Source organism: Ranitomeya variabilis, chromosome 3, assembly GCF_051348905.1.
Source record: "Ranitomeya variabilis isolate aRanVar5 chromosome 3, aRanVar5.hap1, whole genome shotgun sequence".
Lineage (NCBI taxonomy): Eukaryota > Metazoa > Chordata > Amphibia > Anura > Dendrobatidae > Ranitomeya > Ranitomeya variabilis.
In genome coordinates, this window is record NC_135234.1 from 442370119 (window position 1) to 442387407 (window position 17289).

Genomic DNA, 17289 nt, shown 5'->3' on the forward strand with positions numbered 1-17289 from the left:
CCGCCCCTTTAATGGGACACGATGATGCCGGATGTGTACAGTACACATCCGGGATCATCGCACCCCTCGCCATAGGGCCCTGTGATATGCCTTGCGGGGACGCTGCGTCCCCGCAAGGTGTACGGGCATGCTGCGTTCTGAAAAGACGCGCAGCATGTCCGGAGTCGCAGGGCCGCCGCGTGCGGGTTTCCACGCATAGTGGAGACGGGATTTCATAAAATCCCCTCCACTATGCTGGAACATCTGGACGCTGCTTGTTTGACGCTGCAGCATCAAACAAGCAGCGTTTACTGACCGTGGAAACATACCCTCAGGGTATGTGTCCACGTTCAGGATTGCATCAGGATTTGGTCAGGATTTTCCATCAGTATCTGTAAGCCAAAACCAGGAGTGGGTGATAAATGCAGAAGTGGTGCATATGTTTCTATTATACTTTTCCTCTAATTGTTCCACTCCTGGTTTTGGCTTACAAATACTGATGGAAAATCCTGACCAAATCCTGATGCAATCCTGAACGTGGACACATACCCTTAGAACTCCAAACCGCAGGTGAGAATGGAGGCAAAGACGTCACCCACCTCGGGGTAATGGCTGCCTGGGACATGCCGGGTACATGCCGGATTCCAGGAAGAGCCTTATCCTCACGCTGGAGCAGAGGCCGCTAGGGGGCACACTGGAGCCTGGTCCGCGTACAGGACGATCTGACTGACCAAGCAGCAGCATATTCCACTTCCCCCGGCACTCTAATGTTACCTTATGGGTCCCGAGCAGGAGACATTTCCTTGTAGCCACCTGGGTGGCTTGTATCAGAAGGCTTCATAAATATGGCGCCCGGTCACAGACCCGTAGCTTCCTTCCCAGTGCAGGGCCAGCTGATGTCAGGCACGTGACTGGGCGGGGTGTTCCTCCGAGAGGACCGGGGAGCGGGCCCAGGGCTCCGTTATCTGGGGTGAGTGAGTGCTGTAGAGATAGGACTTGTGTTCACACATATTGTCCCGCCTCCACGCTGGCACGCACTGGCCTCATACACAGACATGGGGCACTAGCGGACTGCAGCTGGCTACCAGAGGTAGCGCTATGAATGCTGAGTGTTATCCGGGCATGCTCCTGTGCTAGCCAGGGACTGAGGTGCTCCATTCCCCTGGCTACATGTCAGGTGGCTGTTTAACAGCAGCCACACATTCAAGCATTACCTAACAGCCAGTCCCTGCATGTGTTCTAACAGCACGTAGCAGTCACTGGGTTACCACATGAGCATGCCCAGATAACACCTTATCTAAGCACGGTCACTCATCACTAGTTCCTGTCAGTAATAATAGCAGCAGCACCAGCACACACTCCCTCCTTGAAGAGCTCAAATTCCTCGTGATTAAAAACAAGACTGACTGCCAGCTACTGGACACGCTGGCGGATGATCAGTAAGGCTGTGCACACTTTGCAGATTTGGGTGCAGAATTTTCTGCACAAAATCTGCATCTCCTGGCAGAAAACGCAGGTGCAGATTTGATTTGTTTTTTTATGCGGACTTTTTGCGGTTTTGTTGCAGATTTCATGCGTTTTTACCCCTGCAAAAACTAACAAGAATAATTGTGTGCACTCTGGTCAAGGATATGGAGGTGCTGGTAAATCAGACCGTGTGGTCAAGTCAATAGTAGAGGAAAAAATACCGCACACTCGAAACTGATATGATGCAAAAAGGTATATGCCAGATTTATTCAAATATGAATAATATTTATTCACATTTGAATAAATCTGGCATATACCTTTTTGCATCATATCAGTTTCGAGTGTGCGGTATTTTTTCCTCTACTTTTTTCCCCTGCAGATTTCTATTATGGAATGGGTGCAGAAACGCTGCAGATCCGCACAAAGAAATGACTGCTCCTTGTTTCAATCCGCTGCGTTTTCCATGCGCAGTTTTCCGCACCATTAGCACAGCATTTTTTTTCCCTATTGATTTACATTGTACTGTAAATCACTTTGCGGATCTGCAGCGTTTCTGCGCGGAAAAAAACGCTTCGAATCCGCAGTAAATCCGCAACGTGTGCACATAGCCTAAGGCCACGTTCACACTTTGCTGCGTCCCTCTGCGGGTTCTCCCGCAGCGGAATTGATAAATCTGCAGGGCAAAACCGCTGCGGTTATCCCTGCAGATTTATCGCGGTTCGTTTTGCGATTTCCGCTGCGGGATTACTCCTATACTATTGATGCTGCATATGCAGCAATATGCAGCATCAATAGTAATGGTAAAAATAATAAAAATTGGTTATACTCACCCTCTGATGTCCGGATCTCCTCGGCGCTGCTCGCGGCGCTCCGGTTCCAAAGATGCTGTGCCGAGAAGGACCTTCGTGACGTCACGGTCATGTGACCCGGGCGTCATCACGGTCATGTGACCGCGACGTCACCGCAGGTCCTGTTCGCACAGCAACTCTGACCGGCCGGCCTGGTGCAGCGCTGAGAGGTGAGTATAACATGATTTTTTATTTTTATTGTTTTTTTTAACCCAAATATGGTTCCCAGGGCCTGGAGGAGAGTCTCCTCTCCTCCACCCCGGGTACCACCCGCACATTAACCGCTTACTTCCCGCAACGTGGGCACAGCCCCATGCAAGAAGTAAGCGGTTCAATGCATTCCTATGGGTGCAGAATCGCAGCGATTCTGCACAAAGAAGTGACATGCTGCGGGTTTTAAACCGCTGCGTTTCTGCGCGGTTTTTCCCGCAGCATGTGCACTGCGGTTTCCATAGGGTTTACATGTAAATGGAAACGCTATGGAAACTGCTGCGGATCCGCAGCATCAAAATCGCCGCGGTTCCGCGGTAAAAACCGCAAAGTGCGAACATGGCCTTTGAGGGCCCTTTGCAGTCCAATGGCTCAGCACAATTATCTTGGGCCCCTGTGTGCCAATGATATGCCCACCCCAAGCATATATGCGATTTGCACACTTAGGGTAATTCACACTGGGTGTTTTTGCTGCGTTTTTTATGCTAATTTTCAGCTGCTTTTTACAATACCAGCAAAGCCTATGAGATTTCAGAATTCCCATGCACACACATTGGTTTTTTGTGTTATCAGTATTTTGTGCTTTGCTGCGTTTTTTGGACATAGAGCATGTCACTTTCAGCGTTTTTTCACCCATTGACTTGAATGGGTGTTTGAAAAAAACGCAGGTATCATTATTTGCCACGTTTTTGCTGCTGAAAATCCAAGGACATTAGCATGGACAAAGGCTATAAACATCTGCCCACAGTCTTTGGCTTTCCCTCTGCTGGTTATGAAAATTGCGTGGGCGCCCATGCCATTTTTTTTCAAAAAAACATCTTTTGTTAAATACATGTCCTGTAATTTGCACACACACTGCACTAATTGTATTTCTCACTGACATCTATATATCTACCTATTCTATTTGTATTTACTGTATGTAATCCATCTCTTCTATCTTGTTGGCTCCTGCAGTGATTTTACAGAACCCAACAGATGTATTACCGGATTTATTTCTATCTATCTCTCTATGATATATACAGTACAGACCAAAAGTTTGGACACACCTTCTGATTTAAAGAAATTTCTGTATTTTCATGACTATGAAAATTGTACATTCACACTGAAGGCATTAAAACTATGAATTAACACATGTGGAATTATATACTTAACAAAAAAGTGTGAAACAACTGAAAATGTCTTATATTCTACGTTCTTCAAAGTAGTCACCTTTTGCTTTGATGACTGCTTTGTACACTCTTGGCATTCTCTTGATGAGCTTCTAGAGGTAGTCACCAGGAATGGTCTTCCAACAATCTTGAAGGAGTTCCCAGAGATGCTTAGCACTTGTTGGCCCTTTTGCCTTCACTCTGCGGTCCAGCTCACCCCAAACCATCTCGATTGGGTTCAGGTCTGGTGACTGTGGAGGCCAGGTCATCTGGCGTAGCACCCCATCACTCTCCTTCTTGGTCAAATAGCCCTTACACAGCCTGGAGGTGTGTTTGGGGTCATTGTCCTGTTGAAAAATAAATGATGGTCCAACTAAACGCAAACCGGATGGAATAGCATGCCACTGCAAGATGCTGTGGTAGCCATGCTGGTCCAGTATGCCTTCAATTTTGAATAAATCCCCAGCAGTGTCACCAGCAAAGCTCGCTCTCTCTCTCCCTCCCAAAATTAAGAGACCACTGCAAAACGTTCAGTTTGTCTTCTTTTTCTTTTTATAGGTATATTTTTGAGTAAAATGTAAATTGTTCTTTTATTCTATAAACTACTGACAACATGTCTCCGAAGTTTCAAGCAATAAATTTTGTATTTATTTTCTGAAAATGAAAAATGGTCAAAAGAACAAAAAAATGCAGTGATTGCAGACCTCAAATAATGTTAAAAAAAGTTCATAATCATTTAGAAACAACAGTACTAATGTTTTAACTCAGGAAGAGTTCAGAAATCAATATTTTGTGGAATAACCATGATTTTTAATCACAGCCTTCATGTGTCTTGGCATGCTTTCCACCAGTCTTCACACTACTTTTGGGTGACCTTATGCCACTCCTGGTACAAAAATGTAAGCAGTTCTTCTTTGTTTGATGGCTTGTGACTATCCATCTTCCTCTTGATTACATTCCAGAGGATTTCAATGGGGTTCAGGTCTGGAGATTGGACTGGCCATGACAGGGATTTGATGTGGTTGTCCTTCATCCACACCTTGATTGACCTAGCTGTGTGGCATGGCGCATTGACCTGCTGGAAAAAACAGTCCTCAGAGTTTGGGAGCATCGGCTGAGCAGAAGGAATCACCTGTTTTTCCAGGATAACCTTGTATGTAGCTAGATTCATACATCCTTCGCAAAGAACAACCTGCCCAATTCCATTATGATTTTCCAGGTCAATACAAGTTCATAGACACCAAACATGTCTAGGTTCTTTTTTTATTTAAGTGGTGGAAAAACTTGTAACAAAAATTAAAACAAAAAAAGCGCCATATTCCAAGACCTGTAGCTTCTCCATTTTTTGTGATTTGGGGTTTTTATTGATACCATTTTGGTGTACATACGTTCTTTTGATCGCCCATTATTGCATTTTATTGCAATGTAGTGGCGACCAAAAAAAGTAATTCTAGTGTTTTGATTTTTTTTTCATTACGCTGTTTAGCAATCATGTTAATTCTCTTTTTAGATTGATTGGCCGATTCTGAATGCATCGATACCAAATATATGTGTTTTTTATATATTTTTTTTATTATTTTTTTTTAATAGTTTTAAAACTTTTTTTTTTTTAATCTTTGCAATGTTCAATAGTCTCCATGGGAGACTAGAAGCTGCAGTTGTCCGATTGGCTCTGCTAAATACAGGCGATGATCAGATCACCTATATGTAGCAGAAATGCTCAATTGCTATGCCACCGTGCGGCGCTCATAGTAATCTGGCTATGACAACCATAGAGGTCTGCTGGAGACCTCTGATTGTCACGCCAACCCATTGTCAGCCAGCGATCACGTGACGGGTCACCGATGTGCGGGATTTTCTGTGTGCTTGCTCGAAGCGCGAGTTAAATGTCGCTGTCAGAGATTGACAGCGGCATTTAACTAGTTAACAATCATGGGTGGATCACGATTCCACCCGCGGCTGTTAGAGGCACATGTCAGCTGTTTAAAACAGCTGACGTGCCGGGAAAGATGTGGGCTCAGCGCCAGAGCCCACATCAAAGGGAGGGAGTCCGACGTGGAGGTGTTACTAGGCCCAACGTTGGAAAGGGGTTAAAACTTTTTTTTTTTTCTTTAATAGTCTCCATAGGAGACTAGAAGCTGTGATCATCCGATCGCTTGTGCTACACAGAGCATGGCTTCAGCCTTTCTCTATGTAGCTAAAATAATCACTTGCTATGAGCGCCAACAGCTGGGCAATATCTGGCAATGACAACCACAGAGGCCTCCTGCAGACCCCGGGTTGTCATGCCAACCCATTTGCGACCTGCAGTCATGTGACACGGGCTAGATTCATGACGTGCTTCCAACGCAGTCGTGTTAAATGCCACTGTCAGAGATTGACGGGCATTTAACATGTTAACAGTCGCAAGTCGATCGCAATTCAGCCCTTGGCTGTTAGGGGCACGTGTCAGCTGTTCAAATCAGCTGACATGTGCAGGACAAGTTGCGGGCTCATCACTGGAGCCCACAGCAAACGGGGAGCACACCGTAGATAACTGTACGTCTAAGATGGGAAAGGGGTTAACAGTCGCCTCCCCCTTAGCACTTTATGGGTCAGTTGCTGCATTGATCCCCAAATTATGCTTGGAATTCTTTTTGTATTCGTTTTCAGTTAACTAGAAAAAAACAATTTCTATGTTTCAATTTTGTAATCATTAATTGCATTCTGTCATAGTTGCTTGAACTTTGGTCTTTTGTAGAACCGTTTTGTATTAAATATTCTACTTTACCAGTGTGGAAAGATGGCAGATACGGAAAGCTGTGCTCTCTATTTACCGGCCCTGGAAGATCTTGCTGGTGGTGAGTCATTACATCTTTTCTCATGTTTATACTCTTTTTATACAACACATGGTTGAGCTCTGCTTGTATACAGTTGTGCTCAAACGTGTACATACCCCGGCTGAATTTTTGCTTTCTTGGCCTTTTTTCAGAGAATATGAATGATAACACCAAAACTTTTTCTCCACTCATAGTTAGTGGTTGGGTGAAGCCATTTATTGTCAAACTACTGTGTTTTCTAAAATCATAATGACAACCCAAAACATCAAAATGACCCTGATTAACCCCTTCCCGACATGTGACGGAATAGTACGTCACATGTCGGGACCCCCGCTTTGATGTGCGCTCCGGCGGTGAGCGCACATCAAAGTCGCGACATGTCAGCTGTTTTTTACAGCTGACATGTGCGCGCAATAGCGGCGGGTGAAATCGCGATCACCCGCCGCTATTAACTAGTTAAATGCCGCTGTCAAACGCAGACAGCGGCATTTAACTACCGCATCCGGCCGTGCGGCCGGATATGAGCGCATCGCCGACCCCTGTCACATGATCGGGGGTCGGCGATGCTCCTCCATTGTAACCATAGAGGTCCTTGAGACCTCTATGGTTACTGATTGCCGGTGGCTGTGAGCGCCCCCCTGTGGTCGGCGCTCACAGCACACCTGCAATTCTGCTATATAGCAGCGATCTGATGATCGCTGTTATGTAGCAGAGCCGATCGGGCTGTGCCTGCTTCTAGCCTCCCATGGAGGCTATAGAAGCATGGCAAAAGTAAAAAAAAAAAGTTTTTAAAAATGTGAAAAAAATAAAAAAAACATAAAAGTTTAAATCACCCCCCTTTCGCCCCAATCAAAATAAATCAATAAAAAAAAAAAAAAACCTACACATATTTGGTATCGCCGCGTTCAGAATCGCCCGATCTATCAATTAAAAAAAAGCATTAACCTGATCGCTAAATGGCGTAATGAGAAAAAAATTCGAAACGCCAGATTTACGTTTTTTTGGTCGCCACGACATTGCATTAAAATGCAATAACGGGCGATCAAAAGAACGTATCTACACCAAAATGCTATCATTAAAAACGCCAGCTCGGCACGCAAAAAATAAGCCCTCACCTGACCCCAGATCACGAAAAATGGAGACGCTACGAGTATCGGAAAATGGCGCAATTTTGTTTTGTTTTGTTTTTTGCAAAGTTTGGAATTTTTTTTCACCACTTAGGTGAAAAATAACCTAGTCATGTTAGGTGTCTATGAACTCGTAGTGACCTGGAGAATCATAATGGCAGGTCAGTTTTAGCATTTAGTGAACCTAGCAAAATAGGCAAGCAAAAAACTAGTGTGGGACTGCACTTTTTTTGCAATTTCACTGCACTTGGAATTTTTTTCCCGTTTTCTAGTACACGACATGCTAAAACCAATGATGTCGTTCAAAAGTACAACTCGTCCCGCAAAAAATAAGCCCTCACATGGCCAAATTGACGGAAAAATAAAAAAGTTATGGCTCTGGGAAGGAGGGGAGCGAAAAACGAAAACGGAAAAACGGAAAAAGCTCCGGGGGTGAAGGGGTTAAAAGTTCACATACCCTGGTGATTTTGGCCTGATAACATGCACAGAAGTTGACACAAATGGATTTGAGTGGCTATTAATGGTAACATCCACACCTGTGGCCTGTTGGCTTGTAATCACTGTGTATGCATACAAGCTGAGTGAGTTTATGGGATTCAGACAGACTCTAGCATCTTTGATCCAGCCACTGATGTTTCTGAATTGTGAGTCTTGGGGAAAGCAAAAGCATTGTCAACGGATCTACGGGAAAACCTATTTGAACTGTATAAAACAGGAACGGGATACAAAAAGATATCCAAGGAATTGATAATGTCAGTTAGCAGCATTCAAACTGTGATTAACAAATGGATAACGATGGGCTCTGTAAAAACAAAACCACGGTCAGGTAGGCAAACAAAAATGTCGTCCATAACTACCAGGATAATTGTTCAGAGTGCAAAGAAAAACCCACAAATAACATCAGCTGAAATACAGGACTCTGAAAACTAGCGGTGTGGCTGTTTCAAGATGCACAATAAGGAGACACTTGAAGACAAATGGGCTGCATGGTCGAGTCGCCAGAAGAAAGACATTACTGTGCAGATGCTAAGTATCTTGCCTACAATACGCAAAACAGCACAGAGACAAGCCTCAAAACTTCTGGAACAAGGTAATCTGGAGTGATGAGACCACAATTGAACTTTTTGGTCACAACCATAAACGTTACATTTGGAGAGAGGTCAATAAGGCCTATGATGAAAGGGACACCATTCCTATTGTAAAGCACAGAGGTGGATCGCTGATGTGTGAGCTACATTGTCACAGGAAACTTGGTCAAAGTTGAAGGAAAGATGAATGCAGCGTGTTATCAGCAAATACTGGTGGCAAAATTGCACTCATCAGCCCGGAAGCTGCACATGGGACGTACTTGGACGTTCCAACATGACAACAATCCAAAACACAAGGCCAAGTTGACCTGTCATTGGCTACAGCAGAACAAAGTGAAAGTTCTGAAATGGCCATCTCAGTCTCCTGACCTCATTATCATTGAGCCACTGTGGGGAGATCTCAAGTGCGTAGCTCATGCTAGACAGCCCAGAAATTTACAAGAACTGGAGGCTTTTTTCCAAGAAGAGTGGGCAGCTTTACCATCTGAGAAAATAACCTCATTCACAACTACCACAAAAGTCTTCAAGCTGTCATTGATGTTAGAGGGGGCAATACACAGTATTAAGAAATGGGGTATGTAAACTTTTGATCAGGGTCATTTGGATGTTTTGGGTTGTCATTATGATTTAAAAAAAGAAAAAACACAGTAGTTTGACAATAAATGGCTTCACCCAACCACTAACCATGAGTGGAGAAAAAGTTTTGGTGTTATCATACATATTCTCTGAAAAATGCCAAGAAAGCAAAAATTCTGCCGGGGTATGTAAACTTTTGAGTACAACTGTATGTTGTCTAGTTATTACATTAAAAAAGTGTGGCTAAAATTAACACATTGAATGCCACTATCACCAAAGTTTGTTGTTTTTTTTTGTCTATAGTTTTAGAATGTGGATTGAAAAGGAATTATGCAGAAGTCCTTGTTAAGGTTGTGGATTGCCCTGATCTTACATTGGAACCATTTGGATTCCCTGTGAAAGGTAATTTAAATTATTGTGTCATATAGAAGATATTTACCTTTTTGTTCCAGATTCTTTTACCAGTTATTAAATTACCAAAGTACCAGGATAAAAAAAAATCCAAAAAGCATTTGAGCTGAAGAGCCTTGTATTGCATAGATTGGGACACACTAATCACTTGGAAATAAACCTGCATGGAGTCAGCAGTTTTACTGATCCTAGCAGAAATCACCTACTCTAGTGCCCATGACTGTGTAGACTAAGTAGCACTAGAACATTAATTACTGTGCCAACCACTTAGAATAACCAGCGTGCTACAGCCAGAGTACTGCTGTCGCTTGCTGCACCCAGTAGTGCAGTGTAGCAGCTTCATTTACAGGAAAGAAGGTCGTGTTCAAGGGGGTACACTGAATTGCAGGCTGTGCGGGCTAAGGGAATACCACCACTGTCAATAAGAAGAGAGGGAAGGGGAAATATGCCACACAAAAGAAAACTCCAACTGAGCAGTGCACTGTGTTCCTTGGGCACACAAATGTGTATCAAGCACCCTAATTTGCATAATATGAATAAAGCTGTTATTGTGAATTACTGAGCAAGCTGCAAACAAGTTTAAGGTGTGATGTTTAGAAGAGTAACGTTCAATGAAAGGGTATGTAGTCCGTTAGGAATGCAATTTGGGGCTGACAGACACACTTTAAAGGGACTTTCCAGTTTTCTGTCAATTTAAGCTGGCAGTAGGATTGAGAAACCAATTGACGTCTCATGCCAAATTCCAAAGGGTCTGCTAAAAATGTTATGCCTTTGTGAACAGTACAGTGCCTCCTTTCTACATATTTTTGGTGATGAATAGGATATATGTAGAATGTTAGACACAAAGCTGTAAAAGTATCAATGAACCATATGTATACATATTGGGACAGATTTACTAATCCTGTCTAATTTTTAGACAGTCTATACACTTAGATTAGACAGTATTACAATGCGGCAGTCATTCATTAGCATTATTCATTAACCCTAGAACGAATACCTGGGGCCTCGCAGGCCTGCCAGGTTACTTGTTTTCTATTTTCTGTAAAAGTACTTTAGTTAGAATTTTGAAAATCTAGGTAATCCTCAGGTATATAGTTGTTAGTAATTTCCAGTTATTCATATATTTTTATGTTACAGACATTTCGGTATAACAACCTTTTTTTGGGACTACCCCATATTCACGCACCTGGGGCCTTTTAGGCCTGTGTGCAAATAACACGGAATAACTCCAATAAAAATACTTTTCAAAATTTATTTTACAATTGCAAGGTAAGGATGCATTCCCACTAGCGCTGGGGTCCGCCAGGAGGGGATCCGTAATGGATCTGACCTCCTGGTGACCCCAGCTAAGGCTGGCGGAATCCCGCCATTCCGGCAGCCTTAGCTGGAGTTACCAGGAGTTCAGATCCATTATGGAACCCCTTCTGGCGAACCCCAGCGCTACTGGGAACACAGCCTAAGATGTGTATATTTCAAAACATAATTATGTGCATAAAACAACAAAAAAGTAAGTAAACGGGCACGCCAAATATAGGCATTCTATATGCAATTTTTTTATGAAAACATTTTTTTCATAAATGAAAACTATGTGCATCAATAGATTTGAGGGTATTCGGAGATGCCTTCATTTTGATGAAAAGAGAACTCGCCCTGTGAGGTTGACAACCGATAAATTAGCCCCTATTAGCTATATCTGGAATCTTTTTATCAAGAACTGTACAAAGCTTTACCATTCCAGTGATAATGTGACAGTGGACGAGCAACTTCTTGCCTTTAGGGGACATTGCAAATTCATTCAGTATATGCCCAGTAAGCCAGCTAAGTATGGCATAACAATTTTCTGGATGTGCGATTCAGCAAGCTATTATGGGATGAATGGTCTGATTTACTGTGGCAAAGAAGCTGATGCTCCAGTCCAGAAAGACCTATGTTCCGACATAGTAAAAACACTTGCTCTATCAATTTTCAATTCAGGAAAAAATATTACAATGGATAATTACTTTACCAATTTTGAAATGGCCAACTTTTTGCTTCAAAAGCAACTTACACTTGTTGGTACTATAAGGCCAAACCGCCGCGAAATTCCTCCAATCATGAAGCACAATGCACAGCGAACAATCTACGAGAGTGTATTCGGTTTCTGCAATCAAGCAACAATGGTGTCTTATAAAGCCAAGAAAGAAAAATCCGTGATATTACTGAGTACAATGCATCATGATGGAAGTATTGACACCAATGACAGGAAAAAAAAACCTGAAATCATACTGCATTATAATAAGACAAAAGGAGGTGTCGACAAGATGGACGAAATGATTGGAGAGTATTTGTACAAAAGGCAGACTAAACGTTGGCCTGTTGCCCTTTTTTCCAATATCCTTGATGTGTCAGCCCTCAATAGCTACATTGTTTATTGTCAAACTAATCCAGAATTCCATGCCAACAGGAAAGACAAGAGATGTCTATTTTTGACAGAACTTTGTTATGAACTTTTGATGCCTACTATGATGGAGAGAAGCAGCATGATATGCTTATCAAGGCAAATTACGGAGGCAATGATCCGATGTGGAATACGCTTTCTGGAACATCCAGAGCAAAGAGAAAAAAAAGAAAGCGCTGCTATATTTGTCCAGCAAAGAAGGAAAGAAAATCGGAGCGTTTCTGTTCTACTTGCAGACAAAATGTATGCAAGGAACATTCAGCCGAAAAAATAATATGCAAGAATTGTCGGGGGAATATGTAAAGTTACAAATAAATATTCCTGCACCAAGTTTGCTACAACCAAAAAATGTTTTCATAAAAAAATTGCATATAGTATGCCTATATTTGGCGTGCCCGTTTACTTACTTTTTTGTTGTTTTATGCACATAATTATGTTTTGAAATATACACATCTTAGGCTGTGTTCCCAGTAGCGCTGGGGTTCGCCAGAAGGGGATCCATAATGGATCTGAACTCCTGGTAACTCCAGGATTCCGTCATCCTTAGCTGGGGTCACCAGGAGGTCAGATCCATTACGGATACCCTCCTGGCGGACCCCAGCGCTAGTTGGAATGCATCCTTACCTTGCAATTGTAAAATACATTTTGAAAAGTATTTTTATTTGAGTTATTCCGTGTTATTTGCACACAGGCCTAAAAGGCCCCAGGTGCGTGAATATGGGGCAGTCCCCAAAAAAGGTTCTTATACCGAAATGCCTATAACATAAAAATATATGAACAACTGGAAATTACTAACAACTATATACCTGAGGAATACCTACAGTTTCAAAATTCTAACTAAAGTAATTTTACAGAAAATAGAAAAACAAGTAACCTGGCAGGCCTGCGAGGCCCCAGGTATGCGTCCGCCAGCCTTAGCTGGGGTCACCAGGAGGTCAGGTCCATTACGGAATCCCATCCTGGCGTACCCCTGCGCTAGTGGGAATGCATCCTTACTTTGCAATAAACTTTGAAAAGTATTTTTATTTGAGTTATTCCATGATAATTGTAAACAGGCCTAAAAGGCCCCAGGTGCGTGAATGTGTAGATTTCTATGGGTATGCGTTCTAGGGTTAAATTATGAGTCCTTCATTCTTTGATAAACTTTGTGTATTAGGCTATGTTCACACGATCCTTTTTTTGATCCTTTTTTTTTTTCAGGTCCTTTTTCCATGCAGGGTACAGTCCAATGTTACTCTATGGAAAACAAAAACCACTGTGCCCACTATCCTTTTTTTCTCAGGCAAATCCGCGAGGATTTGCCTGCAGAAAAAAAGAAGTACCATGTCACTTCTTTCTGTGGATTCAGCTCCTGTTTTCAACAGGCACCAATAGGAAAGTGCTGTTGAAAACCCGCAGAGGAATCTGCAGAAGAAACTGCAGGAAAATCAGCAGTGCAGTTTTGCACTGCGGGTTTTCCAAATCAGGACCTGAAAAAAAAAAAGGATCAAAAAAAGGATCGTGTGAACATGGCCTAAGACTGTCTAGTTTATATTTATACCCCTCATTAGTTGGCTTATTAGTGGCACTAAAATAATTGGTTGCACAGAGTAGCATCCCAGCCATAAAAAGCCATGACACTATACCACTTAACCCCTTCATGACCTTGGGATTTTCCGTTTTTCCGTGTTCGTTTTTCACTCCCCTCTTTCCCAAAGCCATAACTTTTTTATTTTTCCGTCAATATGGCCATGTGAGGGCTTATTTTTTGCGAAACAAGTTGTACTTTTGAACGACATCATTGGTTTTAGCATGTCATGTACTAGAAAACGGGGAAAAAAATTCCAAGTGGAGTGAAATTGCAAAAAAAGTGCAGTCTCACACTTGTTTTTTGTTTGGCTTTTTTGCAAGGTTCACTAAATGCTAAAACTGACCTGCCATTATGATTCTCCAGGTCATTACGAGTTCATAGACACCTAACATGACTTGGTTATTTTTTATCTAATTGGTGAAAAAAAATTCCAAACTTTGCTAAAAAAGAAAAAATTGCGCCATTTTCCGATACTCGTAGCGTCTCCATTTTTCATGATCTGGGGTCGGTTGAGGGCTTATTTTTTGCGTGCCGAGCTGGCGTTTTTAATGATACCATTTCGGAGCAGTTACGTTCTTTTGATCGCCCGTTATTGCATTTTAATGCAATGTCGCGGCGACCAAAAAAACGTAATTCTGGCTTCAAATTTTTTTCTCGCTACGCTGTTTAGCGATCAGGTTAATGCTTTTTTTTATTGATAGATCAGGCGATTGTGAACTCGGCGATACCAAATATGTGTAGGTTTGATTTTTTTTTTATTGATTTATTTTGAATGGGGCTAAAGGGGGGTGATTTAAACTTTTTACATTTTTTTTTTTTTTTTTTTTTTCCATAGGAGGCTAGAAGCTGGCACAACTCGATCACCTCTGCTACATAGCAGCGATCATCAGATCGCTGCTATGCAGCAGAAATGCAGGTGTGCTATGAGCGCCGACCACAGGGTGGCGCTCACAGCTACCTGGGATCAGTAACCATAGAGGTCTCAAGAACCTCTATGGTTACTATAGATAAGCATCGCTGACCCCCGATCATGTGACGGGGGTCAGCGATGCGCTCATGCCCGTCCGGAAGCGCCGGTTAAATGCCACTGTCAGTGTTTGACAGCGGCATTTAACTAGTTAATAGCGGCTGGTGAAACGCGATTTCACCCGCCGCTATTGCGGGCACATGTCAGCTGTTCAAAACAGCTGACATGTCCCGGCTTTGATGCGGGCTCACCGCCTGAGCCCGCATCAAAGCGGGGGTTCTGAACTCGGACATACTATCCCGTCCGAGGTCAGAAAGGGGTTTAAAGAGGTTGTCTAGGCATGGGTTCAAGTCACTCTGTGACTGCAAATTTGTGAATCCTCACAGCACCCGCTCATTGTTAGGATTCGCTGCTGCCAGGAGCTGGTGGTCATGTGACCTCAAGTATGCAATTTACATGTGTCCGGCCTCGCTCAATTCACTTATGTTGAGCAAGGCCGCACACTTCTAGTCGGCACATGACTGCATGTATGTAAAGTTCAGTCACACACCCAGCGTTGGCACTGGAGAATCCTGACTGTGCCCAGTGCGCGTTGTGAGGATTCACAAGTTTGCAGTCACATAGTTACTGTAGACTTGAATCCAAACCCTGGGCAACTCTTTTAAACAATAACCTCTTGCAAAGGGAGGTGCAAAAAATGTCCAAAACACCTAATGAATGAGGTGCAAGGTGACAGTTTTGTGCCAATGACGTAGGAGTTCTGGTGCATATAGCTTTGTAATCCTCGCCATAATGTACCAACTCCTAGACTGTTTGTAATATTTACAGGTTTATGTGGAAAGGCAAGAATTGTAGACGTTGGAGGTGTTCCATACTTGGTGCCCACAGCATGCCTTGATAAAGTATGTTCTGTTTTTGTTTATTTTTTATGTCTTACTAATGCATGTAAATTCTTTTAAAATTCTAAAAAAATTGTTCTGCTCTGTACCAATACACACACATACTGGGAGTCATCTGCTTCTCAGAGGTACCAAGAAGTGTGCCTCAGATTAGTTACATAGTACTAATCACCCTCATGCCCCACAATTTAGTCCATACTATTGTAGCCCACAGATTTCTAGATAAAATAGAAGTGCCCTCTTTCTTGAGCCCCATAACAGCTTGCCAAGATATTCTTCAAACCTAAATGTTCTTTACAGTTAAATACTCAAAGTAGTTTAACTTTTCATTATGTCCTGATAATCTGTATTACCTTTTATACTTGTATTGAAGATTTATAACATGAATACTGTAGCAAAGAAGATTGATCTACCCGGAGCCTACCTACTAGGTGCTGGAGCGTCTTCTCATAACAGTGTGGGCATGAACGCTGAGGTTGGTAAATCCTCTGCAAGTTTTTATCTGACTAGTGTTTTATAGACGTTCCGCACTAGCCAAATCCTTAAAATAGAAAAGAATGGTATAATGCATTTGTTCACGTTACTCTAGGATGGATTTTTTTTGCTATTATCAAAAATGTGTTTTACTCTGCAGTTAAAGGGAATCTGTCACCCCAAAAATCATATATGAGATAAGGCCACCAGCATCAGGGGCTTATCTACAGCATTCTGTAATGCTGTAGATAAGCCCCCGATGTATTCTGAAAGGTAAGAAAAAACAGGTTATATTATACTCACCCAGGGGCGGTCCCGCTGCGATCCTGGTCTGGCGCCTCCGATTTTCATACGGCTCCGGCGCAGGTGTACTGATTTGCCCTGTTGAGGTCAGAGCAAAGTACTGCAGTGCGCAGGTGCTGGGCCTCCTTGACCTTTCCTGGTGCCTGCGCACTGCAGTTCTTTGCTCTGCCCTCAACAGGGCAGACAAAGTACGCCTGCACCAGAGCCGCAGCGTGAAGACAAGAAGAGGACTTCATCGTAAGAAGATGGGAGGCCCCGGGCCAGACTGCGACACCCATCCTACTGGGACCACCCCTGGCTGAGTATAATCTAACCTTTTTTTTCCTCATCTTTCAGAATGCTGTAGATAAGCCCCTGATGCCGGTTGCCTTATCTCATATACGATTTTTGGGTTGACAGATTCCCTTTAAGTTTGACCCTGGCAAAAACATTATGTAGGCTGTGCTGGATCAGCATTGTAGTTCACCCAAGGTGGTCCCATGTGGTATGCAGCGAACTACTACACAATAAAGGGCTAGGCTGGCCACACACTTGAAAAAAAGCCATCTTGCAGAGAGCAGTCTAACCAACAGCTATTTCTTTGTGTCCACATACACATGTGCTCTCAACTCGGCCATGTATTCACAATAGGAAAAAAAATGCTGCCAGACCCCCTGGTGATGGTTTATGTACCATAAAAACAAAGGATTCAACATGTTGAAATCTAGCAACCCTATGCTTTCCCAGTACATCTGCTGCCTGGGAGTCAGCCAATTCTAATAGATTGGCGAGTATTGCTCAGGTAAATCTAATGTGTATGGTCACCTTTTAATCAATCACCTTTCATTGTAAAGGTAACACCTGTAATATGTCAGTCCCAAACATAAGCCCCCTGGAGTAAAATGTGCATTTTCCACAAATTAAAGCCTATGTTAGTGATGAGCTCACTTCTATTGCAATGGTATTAGACAAAAATAATAGATGCTA

General features: G+C 42.8%; 2 protein-coding genes across 7 annotated transcripts in view; one reads left to right on the forward strand and one right to left on the reverse strand.

Annotated features, from left to right (window-relative positions):
- Window positions 1–884, reverse strand: part of TAF1D (TATA-box binding protein associated factor, RNA polymerase I subunit D) — a 43378-nt gene extending 42494 nt beyond the window's left edge. Inside the window, exon 1 of one of the 3 annotated variants that reach the window (XM_077296450.1) lies at window positions 754–884. Coding sequence is in view for 2 of the 3 variants with exons in the window: in XM_077296448.1 (XP_077152563.1) it covers window positions 579–604 (26 nt within the window). In the remaining variant the exon portion in view is untranslated. Of the gene's footprint in view, window positions 1–578 lie in introns of all 3 variants that reach the window. The other 2 variants (XM_077296448.1, XM_077296449.1) reach the window with 2 other exon arrangements.
- Window positions 823–17289, forward strand: part of BKGD (beta-keto-L-gulonate decarboxylase) — a 54967-nt gene continuing 38500 nt past the window's right edge. Inside the window, exons 1-5 of one of the 4 annotated variants that reach the window (XM_077296444.1) lie at window positions 823–949; window positions 6393–6492; window positions 9566–9664; window positions 15476–15549; window positions 15920–16021. In XM_077296444.1, coding sequence (XP_077152559.1) covers window positions 6435–6492; window positions 9566–9664; window positions 15476–15549; window positions 15920–16021 — 333 coding nt within the window. In that variant the 5' untranslated portion in view covers window positions 823–949; window positions 6393–6434. Of the gene's footprint in view, window positions 950–6392; window positions 6493–9565; window positions 9665–15475; window positions 15550–15919; window positions 16022–17289 lie in introns of those variants that run through there. The other 3 variants (XM_077296446.1, XM_077296445.1, XM_077296447.1) reach the window with 3 other exon arrangements.